A 13264-nucleotide genomic window follows, 5' to 3' on the forward strand; every position below is an offset into this window, starting at 1 on the left:
TGGTTGGTTCTAGACTTCTAGCTAGCCTTCTCCTTCTAGCAAGAAAAAAATATTTTTCTCTACGAAATATATATATATATATATTTATTTCTTTAATTATTATTTTTCTCTTCTAAAACAAGGAAAAGAATATGATTGTGGGAAGTTGAGCCACTCTTTTCATTTCCTTTTTTTTTTTTTTTTTTTTTCCTTTCCCTTTTTTCATTTTTTAATTTCTTTCTTCATGTGTCTGGGTTTGCTGTTTCTGTGACATTCAAAAAGCAGATTGTTTTGCATCATAAAATAGCAACCGAGGTGCCAACCCTCCATCCCCACTTGGATTTTTTGCCTCCTTTCTTTACTAATAACCCTTAACAAAAGCTAAAGCTAATAAATCACAATTGTAATTTATAAAACTTAAAAAAACAAATATTACAGACTTTCAGAGCTCTCCAATATACCCATCAAATTGAATATATATTTTTATGTAACTCTTGGAATTAAAGGATTCCATGTTTGTTGGTTTAAGCAATTCAATTAGTGTGCTTTCATGTAAATGGCAGGAATTTCGTCCTCTTCATAACAAAGAATGTAGCCGACCAATAAAATCTATGGTGGATCATTTTTCAGAAATTGATGTTTCCTCAGAAGAAACAATTGCAAACCACCGGTAGAGGAACCACAATTTTAGGTCCTAGATTGGCATAGTCCGGACAACCCGAATAAAGCCATTAGTTTCCATCCACTTATCCAATGGTAGGGAAAGATTTTTCTCTTCACATGATTGAGAAAACCTCAAATATTCAATTTCCGAGAAAAGTTATAGAAAGTTCAATGTCCTATTTTGATCATTGGTTGCCATATTGCATTCCATAATAAGTTACGTTATATAAGATTTAAATCAATGACAATAAACAAAAGGACGGTGTATCGGATGTGTATAAAATCAAAGCAATGAATACATGGTCGGTGAGGTAGAAAGAACTAGATAAAATGAAATAAAATAAACAAAGAAGAATAATAATCAAATCTGCACATAATGTAAAACAAAGAAATAAATATGTTTTATATTGATAGTTTGAAGTTGAGAAACAGTAAAGAATAAAGAGATCAAAAGATTTCAAAAGTAATAATAAAATAATTGGTTCCCGATTCCCTTTGCAGAAAAAGTGTTAGCCAATTGTCACGTCTGGCCGGGTCCAGGCTTTATGGGATTCTTCTCCTAATAAAATCTGTAAACTTCCAAACATGTCGAAAATTAAAACCCTTGTTACTTTTATTGCAAAGTTCAAATCATATCAAAATTAAGTAAAACTAAACAAAGTTGAAAACCCCCTCATTCATTGCATTGCTCGTGGTGGCTATTGAAACCATACACGAACAACTATAATCTATGTGTCTCAAAGTAGTTTCAATTCCTAAAGATTTGTGCAAACAAGATTTTGCTTTATCTTTTTTCTTTTTTCGGAGAGGCCCGGGATGGAGAATGAATCAAGTTTCCTACTAAAGATTTTGTAATTCACTGTACTGGATTTCACATCAAAATTAACACCCATATCTTTCAACAATCCTCTTTATTAGGTATATCATTTGTTGGGTAAATTTATAAAATATATATATATATATATTTGGTTTTTATATAATTTTTAGAAATAATATATTAAGAAACAAAATAAATTTTAGGTAAAATTAAAAAAATAAATAAAGCAGAGAATCTACTGTCCAAGTAGACAGAGTGTGGGGCTCTCAGTTGCCACTTGGCACAGTATTTTGGGCTGGTTTTTATGTCCATGACTTTGAGAACCCATTTGTTATTCCAATGATTTGCCACGTGTCAGATGAACACGAATTATAATTACTTTTGCGGTCCCCCCAAGATCCAGGCGAGTCTAGTGCGCGTGCAAAACACTGCACGTGAATAGACTTGGGATAAAAGAAGAGCGTGAAATGCAGGGAAGTTGCAAAGGAGTGGGATATGGAGAAGAAAGTGGGAAACAAGGAAGTAAGTTGGCACGGAAAACCAGTGTGCGTGAGACGGAGACATATTTTGTCTTTGACATCCAAATGCCGTTCCAAAGCGCGCGGGTTTCAGTTGCAAAAGATTTTTCATATTTTTCACCCAAAAAAATTATTAAAAAAAAAAAAAAAAAAGATCAACCACATTTTCAATAATCTTAAAAACTTTTTTTTTTTTTTTTGAATTTATCAGGCAAACATTATCTACACTTAAGACATATATATTGGCTTTTTCTTGAACAACAAACAATGGAAAAATGGAAAAGAGGAAAAGAGGAAAAAGAAAAATTTGTAAGACCCACACATTATGACTTGCTGTAACTTATCTGACATACACATTTTGTGTAAGAAAAAGATTGGGGTGAAGGATATAAAAGAAGGGTTGTGATTAACTTCCAGATTCTAAAATGAAAAATTGATATGAAAAAAAAAAAAAAAAAAAAAAAAAAAAACCAGAAGAAGAGCTCAGATTAAAGATTAGTACTGGTAGCTTTATTTATTCAGTAAAATCATTAGCAGTAACAGAAAAAAGAGACTTTACATCAATCACATACTTCAACTCTGTCTTTTTCTTTTTTACAACTAGTAATTGAGTATCCATCACATCTACATTTCCTTTTATCATTCTTCAGTATAAGAAAACAAAAACAAATAATAGGAAATAACTAAAAAGATTGTTGATTCTCTCATCTTCTTTTGCCTATTATCCACATTTTATTCATAAAGAATTTTGAGTTAGATGCTGATATTGACTAGCCGCCTCCGGAACTGGATGAATCCGTACTGCAAAATCACATAGAACATGTTAGTTATGCATTAAGATATGCCTACAATTCTAGTTTGACATTACAGTATACTTATCAAACAACATGGGTAAAGCATTTTTCCTTCTACGTTCTTTCAGATCAGTTGCTATGTCTTTTGAGACACACTTACATGATAAGAAATGCAATACCAAGCAAAAAATTAGGCTCTGTTACCTCATTACTGTAATCCACATTATTCCATAGGCTGGTGAAAAGAATGGCAAGCCGCAACTTTGAGGTCAGTAACTTATCAACAAATTCACATATGTACCTGCTGTATGAAAGGTAAATGGAGAATTAGACAAATAGATTTTAGGAAGAAGAATTGCAAGCAAATTGCGAGAGAGAAAGAAAGTGAAACCACCGACCTTTTGGATTGTGGGCTAACAGAATGTCTCAATCGCCATCAAGGCAGAATCCCTTTGGTTAGCAGTGCCTACCTGCAAATAGGGACCAAATAACTGATATAAGCATATGGACAAGGCAAGAGATCTCACAACCATAAACTTTAATAAGAAGGAGGGCATATTTTACAACAATGCCTTTAAGAAAGCATGCCTGGTAGAAATACTACTTTCCATGCAGAAAAAAGGAGTCAGTGGACCTGACCAAAAGCGATTAACCCCCATGGGAAACTATCCATTAATTTCAAAACCAGTATTTTCCTGAAAGCAACATTGATCCAAGTTAAAACAATTCATTAATCAATTTCATAAATGCTCAGTATGTCCGATATTGATCTAAAAATAAGACAATCTAGATAGAGAAAATCAAAGAATACCTGAATCATCAACGAGACAAACTGGCGATCATATTCATAAAAAGAGTCATTCACCTGATTTTGCATTTGTAGAAGCCCTGTTTACAGCCCATTAAAATTCAACTCAGTCTTAAGTAAGACGACAGAAATTACAAGGCAAAACAGAAGACAATGGCTTACTCCCACATCTCGGACAAGTACCTAGTTTTAAAGCATCACATCCAGCTTTAATCATGTGGAGGCAAGCAAACACAAAAAGAGTATCATCCTTCAAAAGAAATTGACATCAGCGTATCCATGTGAGTGTGGCAACAACTCTTCAACCTCAATCCTGGAACTAGAACAACTCATGCTTTTCTTGATTCGGCTACGATTCAAAGACTCAACCTCTGCCAAAAATATGCTGTAAACTGGTCTATGATCAGAGAATTTGGATTCCCCACGAACATAGGACAGCTGATGGAGGCCTCTTCCAAACCATAATATTCGATCACACCTTCACATACAGATGGGAGGATTAGAAGTTTGCATTGTATGAGAAGCCTACTCATTTTATTATAAATTTCTAAGGAAATAAAAAGAGATTACCATGCTGGTGTTCTTCGCTTCTCCTTTGGGTGCCTATCGTCTCCAGCATATCTGTCTGAATTATTTGAGTACTTGTAAGTTGGAGGGAAATATATCTTGCCTTCATTCCATCCCTCAAAGACTCGTCCACGTCTCTGCTCTATCCGTAACTGAACGTATGAACAGATGAATCTTTCAGAACGAACAGTTGCCGAAACAATTTGAGTAAATGCCGGGTCAAATTAAATATTGGCCAAAATTACTAGCAGGAGGGGGTAAGTAGCATGCCTGGTCATTCTCTAACAATGCTCTCCAGTTGCGCATCTCAACAAGAGCCTTTGCAGAACGATAAGAGAGGGCAATCCGATAATTCAAATCACCAAGCCAAACAATTCGACTGTACCCAGGGGAATACAATTAGAGTACACAATAGGGTATTCCAAAATTGACCAACTTCACTAAACACAGAGAATGGACAATGAGGTAATGGACAAACAATGCAATCACTCAAATAAATGAATGTCGGAACAAAAAATGTAATTGGATGAATGTCAATGAGAGACTTACTCATGCTCAAGTATCGTCTGTGGAGAGTTTTCATCTCCCATGCCATGAACTCTGGGGAAACGTGTCTTCCTAAGGATCTCCATGACATCGGAGTTCCTTCGAAGTTCATCTCCCTCCTTCTGCCCAGAGGTCAAATGACTACAGATGAAGCAAAAGCTCGTTTGGTGCAAAGACATACTAATTGAAATTGAACCCTGGAAAACCCGAGAGAATGAGTTGCCACTTAAATGGAGTTGCATCACATTTTTACCTTCAAATTCTATAAATCGTTGAGAAAAGAAATTTGTACCTTATTTCCAAGATAACCCATCAATCCTCTGCCCACACAAGACACTTTCATGTTACGAACATCATCTCTAAGATCACTTTTGACCCACACTGTCAGAAATATACCGACCATTTGCTTGCTAGCAACCAAACAATACCTTGAATGCCCTGACTGTCTATCTCTATCCTCCATGGAAAAAGAACCACTATGGGACAATGGTGAATAATGCATGGCAACCGGTGAGTCCCCCAATCCATTCTCATCATCAGAGGAACCCCATCTGTAATTGGGGTCGTAATCACTTGACCTGTTCCCAAACATAACCCGATCACAAACGCTGAAGCGCCGATCAAGTCGGGGTTGTGGTATCAACATGTCGTTGTCCATTCTCATGCTGCGACTCAATGATTGAAAGGAACGGCGATGGAAGAAAGAGGAGGCCTTCTGCCTTGTTGACCCCTCAAAGTCTGCATCTATTTCCACAATAGGATCAGGGATAGGTGAAGGTGTATGGCAACCACCACTGGTGCCAGGAAGACTATTTAGAGTTCTCCTAATAAGAGCTAGCCATTTCCTAGCTGGGCCATTGTCCTCTGTGCCCAAAACGTTACCAGCATTCAAAGGAACAATTTCTTGAAACCTGAGATCCAAAAAGATCTAACAGCCTTCTTTAATGTCCAGAAACATTGCCTGAAATATATAGTTCCAGAATAGGAAATGAAAATAAAATGGACATACCCAAGAACATAAATGTCAGCAGGAGGAGATGTGTGAAGCCAATCTTCAAGATTCAAATAACCTGGAGGAGATTTTCCAGCAACATTCCATGTAGCTACAAAGACCCTGCCCACAAGGAAAGAACACAATAAAACCAGCTTCCGCAAAGGCTTTAACAGAGAAACAGAGAAAAAAAAACATACCTATAGTTATGCACATCTGTTACTTGTGAGGCCTCCAGGTCAATTTTACCACGCCGCATTCTATCAGAGTGCCTCTTGCTGAATCTTTCTGTGCATTTTTGAGTATTGATTCAGAATGTATAATGATGATTTTGAAAGGAAAAGGAAAAAAAAAAAAAATAAAGAAATTAGGCGACTTTGAAAGGCATAATTGCCTTTTAATATTTTTTGTTTTTGACTTTAATTCTAATGGATTTTCAAAGCAGCGTGGTCCAAAGCAATACTGAAGGTGTCTGATACTGAACCTGTTTTGCTTTTCTTGATCGTGCATGCCTCCCTCTCTGAATAGTTGTTCCTCCACTCTTCATCACCACCTGAAAAAGAAAAATCATAAAGTTATTAAAGCTGCGCTCTTTCCACTGTTATGCATTGATTCCACGCATTCAAATACCACCCAACAAAAAATTTAATTATTAAAAAAAGAAAAAAAAAGAAAAAAGGGAGCGCGAGAAATTTGAGAAAACAAAGAGAATAGATCTTGAGCAGCAAAAAGAACTAGCAAAAGTCATTGAAACCAAAACTTATGGAACCAGACTAGCAGTGATGTAGAGTACAAACTGTAGAATAATGCACGTTTTATTCAGTGTCTGGAAAAATCTAAAGCAAGTTAGATAATATGTTGCAGGCAAATCCCATTTTGGTTTGTTGGTATAAACTCTGAGATTCCCAATCATAGAACCCTAATTGATACCCAAATCATGCAAAAAAATTGACCAAAGATGAAACAATCACCTCCGTATGCGACATCATCCGAGTGAAAGTCCTCGGCTTTGCTCTTAATGTTGAACCACTTCTTGACCAGTGACTTGGGCCATGAAAGCTTCACCAAGAACACAGAATCAGCAATCTCACAACAAAAAAGCACACAAAATCAGACAAGTGGCTTGCATTTTTCTCAAACCTTGCTTTTTTTGAAATTCTCATCTCTCATTGTTCACAACTTCATATAGCTATCTTGATTTACTGCAAAAAGACCAATTTTCAGTTCTTTCTTCAACTTGGGCTTCGATTCTTTCTTTCTTTCTTTTTTTTCTTTTTCGTTTTTTCCTTTAGAAGTAGATGTGTTAAGAAAACGAAGAATAATATAGCTGGGGAACAAGAAGAAATTCAAACTCTGATTGAGAAGAAGAAAGAATAAGGGAAGGCTCACTGGTTTTCCGAGGGAGAAGAACAGACCAAAAGGGAAATCCTCTGTTTTCTCAGTTTTACGAAAAGAAAACAAATGGGGCAACAAAGAAAATGCCAAAGTCTTGGCATTTTATTTCAGAACATCCAAAAACAAGGTAAAAATCCAAGAACCCAGGTGGGTATTCCTGCTTCGTTTTGGTGCAGTTTGATAGAGAAAAAAACAGAGGAAAAAGGAAAAAACAGAGGTGATTATAAATGGAAAGGAAGAGAGAGGGACAGCCCCAGACCCCCCCTATGCGCAGAAGTAAGTAAGACTAAGAGATTCTGAAGGTAGAACTAGACAATGTAGTAGACATAGAGTGAGAGAAAGAGAAAGAGAGAGAGAGAGAAAGAGAGAGGTCGTGCCTAAGAAAACCTCGTTGGGGTCACAGAGCAAAGTATCGAATTTGAAGAGAATAAAGTGAAGGGAAGAGAGAGCTTCGCCCTCTCGAGGCTCTTTACTCCAAATCCAAGGCCGACCCAGCTGCTGGGGGACTTGTTGGGGACTGGGGAGGGGCTTAGGATATATTGGTCACCCACCCACACCACCATCCACCGGACCATCCTATCTCTCTCTCTCTCTTTCTCTCTCTACCTTCTCTCTCTCCTCAAAAACTGTATACATGTATATTCCTATATGTTTCTTATTGTTTCTCTCTCCAACTGCTGCCCGCGGTCAGCAAAGTTGGGTTTTGATCTAGTACCCATACACAACAGTTCAACCCATTCCTCTTCCCATTTGGTCGTCTATGAACGGCCTTACGGCCATATAAAGCAGTTAAAAGAAGAAAATAAAGATAAAAGGGATTTTATGTATCGGGGGCTTCTTCTTTTATGTTTGTTTATTTTTCTTATTATACATTATTTACTTTCAAATACTATTAACAATTTCAAAAACTTTTCTTTTTAACATTATCTTTATTTGGTCTTCCTCTTGACTTCCTTAATTCCTTAGAAAATGAGGGTCATAAAAAGAAAAAAAAATCTTACCACAAAATATTGTGGAAACCAGGGCATGTTTGCCCAGTTCCAAGGAATGTTTTTTGCTTCCAAACATGGAGTTTCAAAATGTAGTTGTTTTTTTGTTTTTGAAAAGGGATGTTTGATGTTTCTCCAATGCTATGTAAAATTTTGTTGGGTTTTTGAAAGATTGGAAAAATGTTTGTGGTCCAAATCTTAAAGTAATTCATCTCCTCAAAAACCTTGATTTTGTTGCTTTTGAGTAGAACAATATGTTACTTCCGGGTATGCAAAATAGAGGTCTCTTTTTACTTGATCAAGAGCCGCCTCCAAGAGAACCAAGGCAATTGTCCCGACCTACCTTATTTCTACAAAAATCGATGTGAATTTTGCGTTTGAGAAGTGCTTTTTCTTGTTTACTCTAATGTAGGATCTTGTTGGGCTAATATAGGGTCCTAACGCCTAGCTCGACTCGCTCATCCCTCTATAGTTTAATACATAAAAATAGGCAGAACAAAGTAATTTCTTGGATTAAGCTTTCTCATGGTTTTGATTTTTTCTTAATTGACTAATCTTCATCCACATGCCACATGTGGGAGACTGTGTCTGATTCCCCTTAAGCTCAGTTTTTCATACTTCAAGGCTCTCGCTACTCAATTAGTTTAATATGTTGCAGAGTATTAAAGTAATATATATATATATATATATATACATATATAAATATACCACAAGACAGTAAAACGCTCCAAGGAACACGTCTCCATCTTCCCAAAATGGGAATCCCTAACAAAACCCATATGACCCATTACTCTATAGTGAAGCTTCCACTACCATTTTAGTCATTCATGTCCCAAATGCATGCTTGCAAAGACCTGTCTAAGGCATATATATGTATGCCTGTCCAACCAAAAATCCACCCCTATTTTATCTATATGATCCTCCATGGGTATGATCATGGAGAGACAAAGAGGCTGACTAATTCAAGTTTAGTTTCACAGAAGGCTGAAAAAAGAAATAGAAAGAGAGAGTCTCACAATATTTTATCCTTGGTGATTGTAGGACCATATGTTTGGAAGTAACTAAAGGGTCTTCATGGAAAATTGGCCTAAAATAGTACAACTGACTTTAAAGAGAAGGACTTGTCTCCTAATTTATGCAAGAGAAAAGGGACCCAAATGGGTAAATGCAAATATACCAAGAGGAAGAGTTTGCTACTTGAAAGTTAAAATCTTTCATTTTCTTAATGAGAGGATGTTTGGGGGTACCCATTTTGTCATGAAGAATGAAAATGGGATCTATTGGGACACCATATACTTGGACACTCAATAATGATGTTATGAATTTATGATGCTTCTCCAATCTCCTTTTTGTTTACATGATATGTACCTTATCTTTTACCTAAAGGTCACGTGGGACTTTGCACTTGCAAAACCTCTCAATATCGTTCATTCTAAATTGACGACAAAAATGAATTTTAGTCGCCAACTTTGAAGGAACGTCTTAGACCCTCTCTTTATAGTTCTCTCACATGTTGTTAATAATAATAATAAATAATAAATAAAAACTTTGAATGAAATTAATCAGGGTTGGCCCATTTTCCTTTCTCTTGCTCTGCACCAAATTTGAAGTTAAAAGAAAGAGTCTCGAAAATAATTGAAACTCCCTTTTTTAGTGACCAAAAAAAAAGCTTTTTGTTTTTTTCCCCCAAAATTGTGTTACTTGTAATTAGATGACAAGAATTACAGACAGATAGATAGACAAACGAGGCAGTCAAAGGATGATCTTTGATTTGAACTTTGGGTAAAGTATCTTCTCCTCTTGGAAGGAATTTGATTTTCTTTCTGTTTCTTTTGCTTTTTCAGCTTTAAAACCCCCATCCTTAAGCCACCCCTTCTCTTTTGTCTTCACGGTTATTCATATAAACCCATGGTGCTTTTTTTTTTTTTTTGGAAGAACGTTAGTTTGGGCTTTTGGTTGGTTTTGTGTATTTGGATTTTGGAAACGGGGCTTTCTTATTATGTCATTTTCTTCACCATCTGGCAAAAGAAAGAGGTATATATTTCCAAAGCAAATTCCCCTCCGGGCTTTTCTGTACTTACTGATGTAGACTCCCTGCCTTTCCATTTTCCGACATGTATTTTGTATTCATACCTATACACAGTATTTCCTTCATAATTATTTAAGTGGTAAAAAAAAAAAAAAAAAACCAAAAAAAACAAAAAAAGGCAAAGATTGGACGGTCCAGATTTCATTATCCATGAAGCTGTTCTTTTCAGGCTTTGAAGCCCAACCCACAAGGTCCTTTCACGTAGAGAAAGTTTACTGCACCATGTACTACACCGTAAACTCGTATGATGGCCTTTTGTTGCTTAAAGACAAGAAAGTCAACACAGCCCAATATGTATAAGATACGAATTTTGTTCAATACAGACACAAGTTTCCTGGGTTTAACGTTTCCTTAGCAACCAAAAAGCTTTCTTGGATTGAACAGAAAAAAGCTTTTGGTTTGAACTTTGAATGGTTTGGTCATATCGGTAGTATTCATGAAGAGAGTACATTTTGGCTTCCACTTGTCGACCCCATTGATATTTTATTTTCACATTAGGGGTGGGTAGCACTTTTTTCATTTTTCAAATTTTTTTTTTTTTCTAGATGGATTTATGAATACTATGAGAATAGAGTAGTGATCCTGAATATTTATTCACTGAAATAAATATAAAATATCCCTATTCAATTTGTAGCAAGTTAATAGAGAAGGAACAAAAATGGAGCTATTGGGAATTTAATTAAGTTAGGAGATATATTATGATGAGAAAATAATATAGTACAACACCACCTACAAAGAGAATACAATAAATGATGAGAAAATAATACAAAATTGACTTTGTCTGTTTAATTATTATATTGATGTGAAATTTTTCACCTTTTAGGCAAGTAGAAAATGATGATGAGGATGAAGGGAATTCATGGAAACAGTTTGGGTTAATTTTCCTCCATTTCAGTGAGCTGAGCTGAGCTGGGCAAAGATCTTGTCACTGTCTTTCTTGGCATTTCATTTTCGTAGCAGCCAGCCAGCATGGCCTGTGCACCCGTCACCATTCATATTGCCTATCAAATCACCACGTCTTTGTCCTTCTTCTCCCACGTCCCAAGCCCTAGTGTCTTTCTTCGGTCATTCAAGTTTTACACATAAAAGTAGGAAGATGATGATGATGATGATGATGATGATAATAATAATAACAATTTGGCATATGAATTATCTTTTTATTGTCATCATTATCACGGTATAAAAAAATGGCTACAAAAACGTGAATGGCACACGTAGAATCCATCAGCCTGTAAAAAGATCAACCTTAATCTTCTTTTCCATGTCTGCAACTGATGCTTCAAAATTTATTTATTAATATATATATATATATTTTTTTTTTCCCCTCTTTCTTGCAAAATCTAGTAAGACATGTAAGAACCCATCAAGGTTTTCTTTCTTGCGTTATCCATCTCAGTGTCCTTTACCTTTTTATCCGATGAGTTATATTTTAGTTGAAATGAATAGTAAACTGAAATTTACCAACCAAAAAAAAAAAAAAAAATAGTAAACTGAATTCTGTAATGGATTGGCAGCAGCATGAGAAAAACCTGGGAAGCAATCTACACGTACTGCAAATGCAAAAGGTGGTTATAGCTACTAGCTAGCTAGTAGCGTGGCTAGGACAAAGATGGACTTGAAAGCTCAACCAGAACCCAGAGAAAATTAATTCCCATTTTATCTTGACCACATTAATTTCTGTAAAATCAATTAATATATTATACATGCATACATATATGGACCAATAAGCAATTTTTATTTTTTTTTTTGTTGGTTAAAATGGACCAATAAGCATTAATTACACAAACGAGTCGCAAACTTCCTCCATAAAGAACGTCTTTGTGGGGGCTCTAGATACATCATGATAGTGGTTGCTAGAATAACCATAAAGCAAATAATAAACACCGGTCTATTGCTTTTAAGACATAAAATATATGCATAGAATTTTGGATGGGCAATAAAGGAGGAGATCAGAACTTCCACTATGGTGGTTTGGCCACCAGAAAGACCTATTTCATTAGCAAGTCAACATCATTTCCTAATTTGTCTTTACTTATATTTTCTACTTTGTCCTTCGGAAAAATCCTCTGCTTCAACATCCCCTTTTCTCTGTTGCCCATAGTCATTGGCCTTAAAAGTTTTCTCTTGCACCTGTCCAACTCTAAATGACCGTCCACAAACATGTAACAGCAATTTTCTCTGTTTAATTTAGCTATTTAATCTGCATTCCATTCTGCTACTGACACAAAGTCAACAACATATCATGTATTGCATATATGATACACCCATGATAGAGAAAAAGTTTATTGTTTCAAGGAAAATTTGATGTAGAGTACATTGAGTAACGAACTCTCCAAAGCTATAAAGCTCAAAAGAATCATGGACACTAATGAAAACTTTCTTCATGGACTTTTAAGTGGGCATAAACGAAATTTAAATTGTTAGGTTGCTGTCCATTTCACCATAGTAACTCCTACAACAATCACATATTGTAACAGGAAATTCCCATTATTACCAATAACAACCCCTTACAAATGAGCTAACTGCTCAATGCAAAAAAAGCCCTGAGTTCCCCTACTTAAACGCATATATATTATATGCTCTGGTATTTTTGATGAAATAAAAACAAATCGTTAGGTTTCCCATTAAAATTACTCCTCTAAATTGGAGTCTGTGGAGCATGAAGATAAAAATCCCCGATTCTATATACATATAAAAGAGGAAGATGTCACAGAAATTAGAAGGTGGAAACAAAGCATAAGGTCTCCTGAAGTAACTCAACAACATCCATCCCAGTAAGTTTACTATTACCACTTGAGAATAATTATGTTGTTTTCGGCTTCGGCGATAGATTGAGTCCAAAAATGCAAGTAACTATCAATACTTTTTCAAATACCAGACAACAAACGAACTCCATCAATAAAAGACGAATCCCACATTAATATACAGCGCTCGGGGACCAGTTATGAGGTTGAATAGTATGAGAAATTTAATGCCACATGCAAACACTTCTTCCGTGCATGTCATTTTTGTTGTCTTCCTTTATATTATTATTATTATTATCATTTTCATAGGGTGTGTGTCATATTTTCTAATTTGATAAATTTCAGTTTCAGAGTTTCCATGACT

General features: G+C 35.7%; 1 protein-coding gene across 3 annotated transcripts; it reads right to left on the minus strand.

Annotated features, from left to right (window-relative positions):
* Positions 1–2465: 2465 nt before the first annotated feature.
* LOC125423993 (type I inositol polyphosphate 5-phosphatase 4) lies at positions 2466–7825 on the minus strand. Of its 3 annotated transcripts, XM_060811670.1 has the most exons (16): positions 7073–7825; positions 6824–6885; positions 6655–6742; positions 6168–6236; positions 5884–5971; positions 5702–5806; positions 4985–5603; positions 4696–4889; positions 4417–4525; positions 4150–4298; positions 3763–4057; positions 3583–3659; positions 3406–3466; positions 3170–3241; positions 2976–3072; positions 2466–2778 (listed from the first exon to the last, which is right to left on the minus strand). In XM_060811670.1, exons 2-11 carry the CDS (start codon positions 6851–6853, stop codon positions 3832–3834), a joined length of 1677 nt encoding a protein of 558 aa, XP_060667653.1. In that variant the 5' UTR covers positions 6854–6885; positions 7073–7825; the 3' UTR covers positions 2466–2778; positions 2976–3072; positions 3170–3241; positions 3406–3466; positions 3583–3659; positions 3763–3831. The 3 variants fall into 3 exon arrangements, with proteins under 3 accessions (XP_060667653.1, XP_048336035.2, XP_048336033.2); XM_048480078.2 differs by having other exon boundaries at positions 3637–3659; positions 6824–7824; XM_048480076.2 differs by having other exon boundaries at positions 2976–3075; positions 6824–7824.
* Between the last annotated feature and the right edge of the window lie 5439 nt (positions 7826–13264).

The sequence above is a fragment of the Ziziphus jujuba genome, chromosome 9 (genome assembly GCF_031755915.1).
Source record: "Ziziphus jujuba cultivar Dongzao chromosome 9, ASM3175591v1".
NCBI lineage: Eukaryota > Viridiplantae > Streptophyta > Magnoliopsida > Rosales > Rhamnaceae > Ziziphus > Ziziphus jujuba.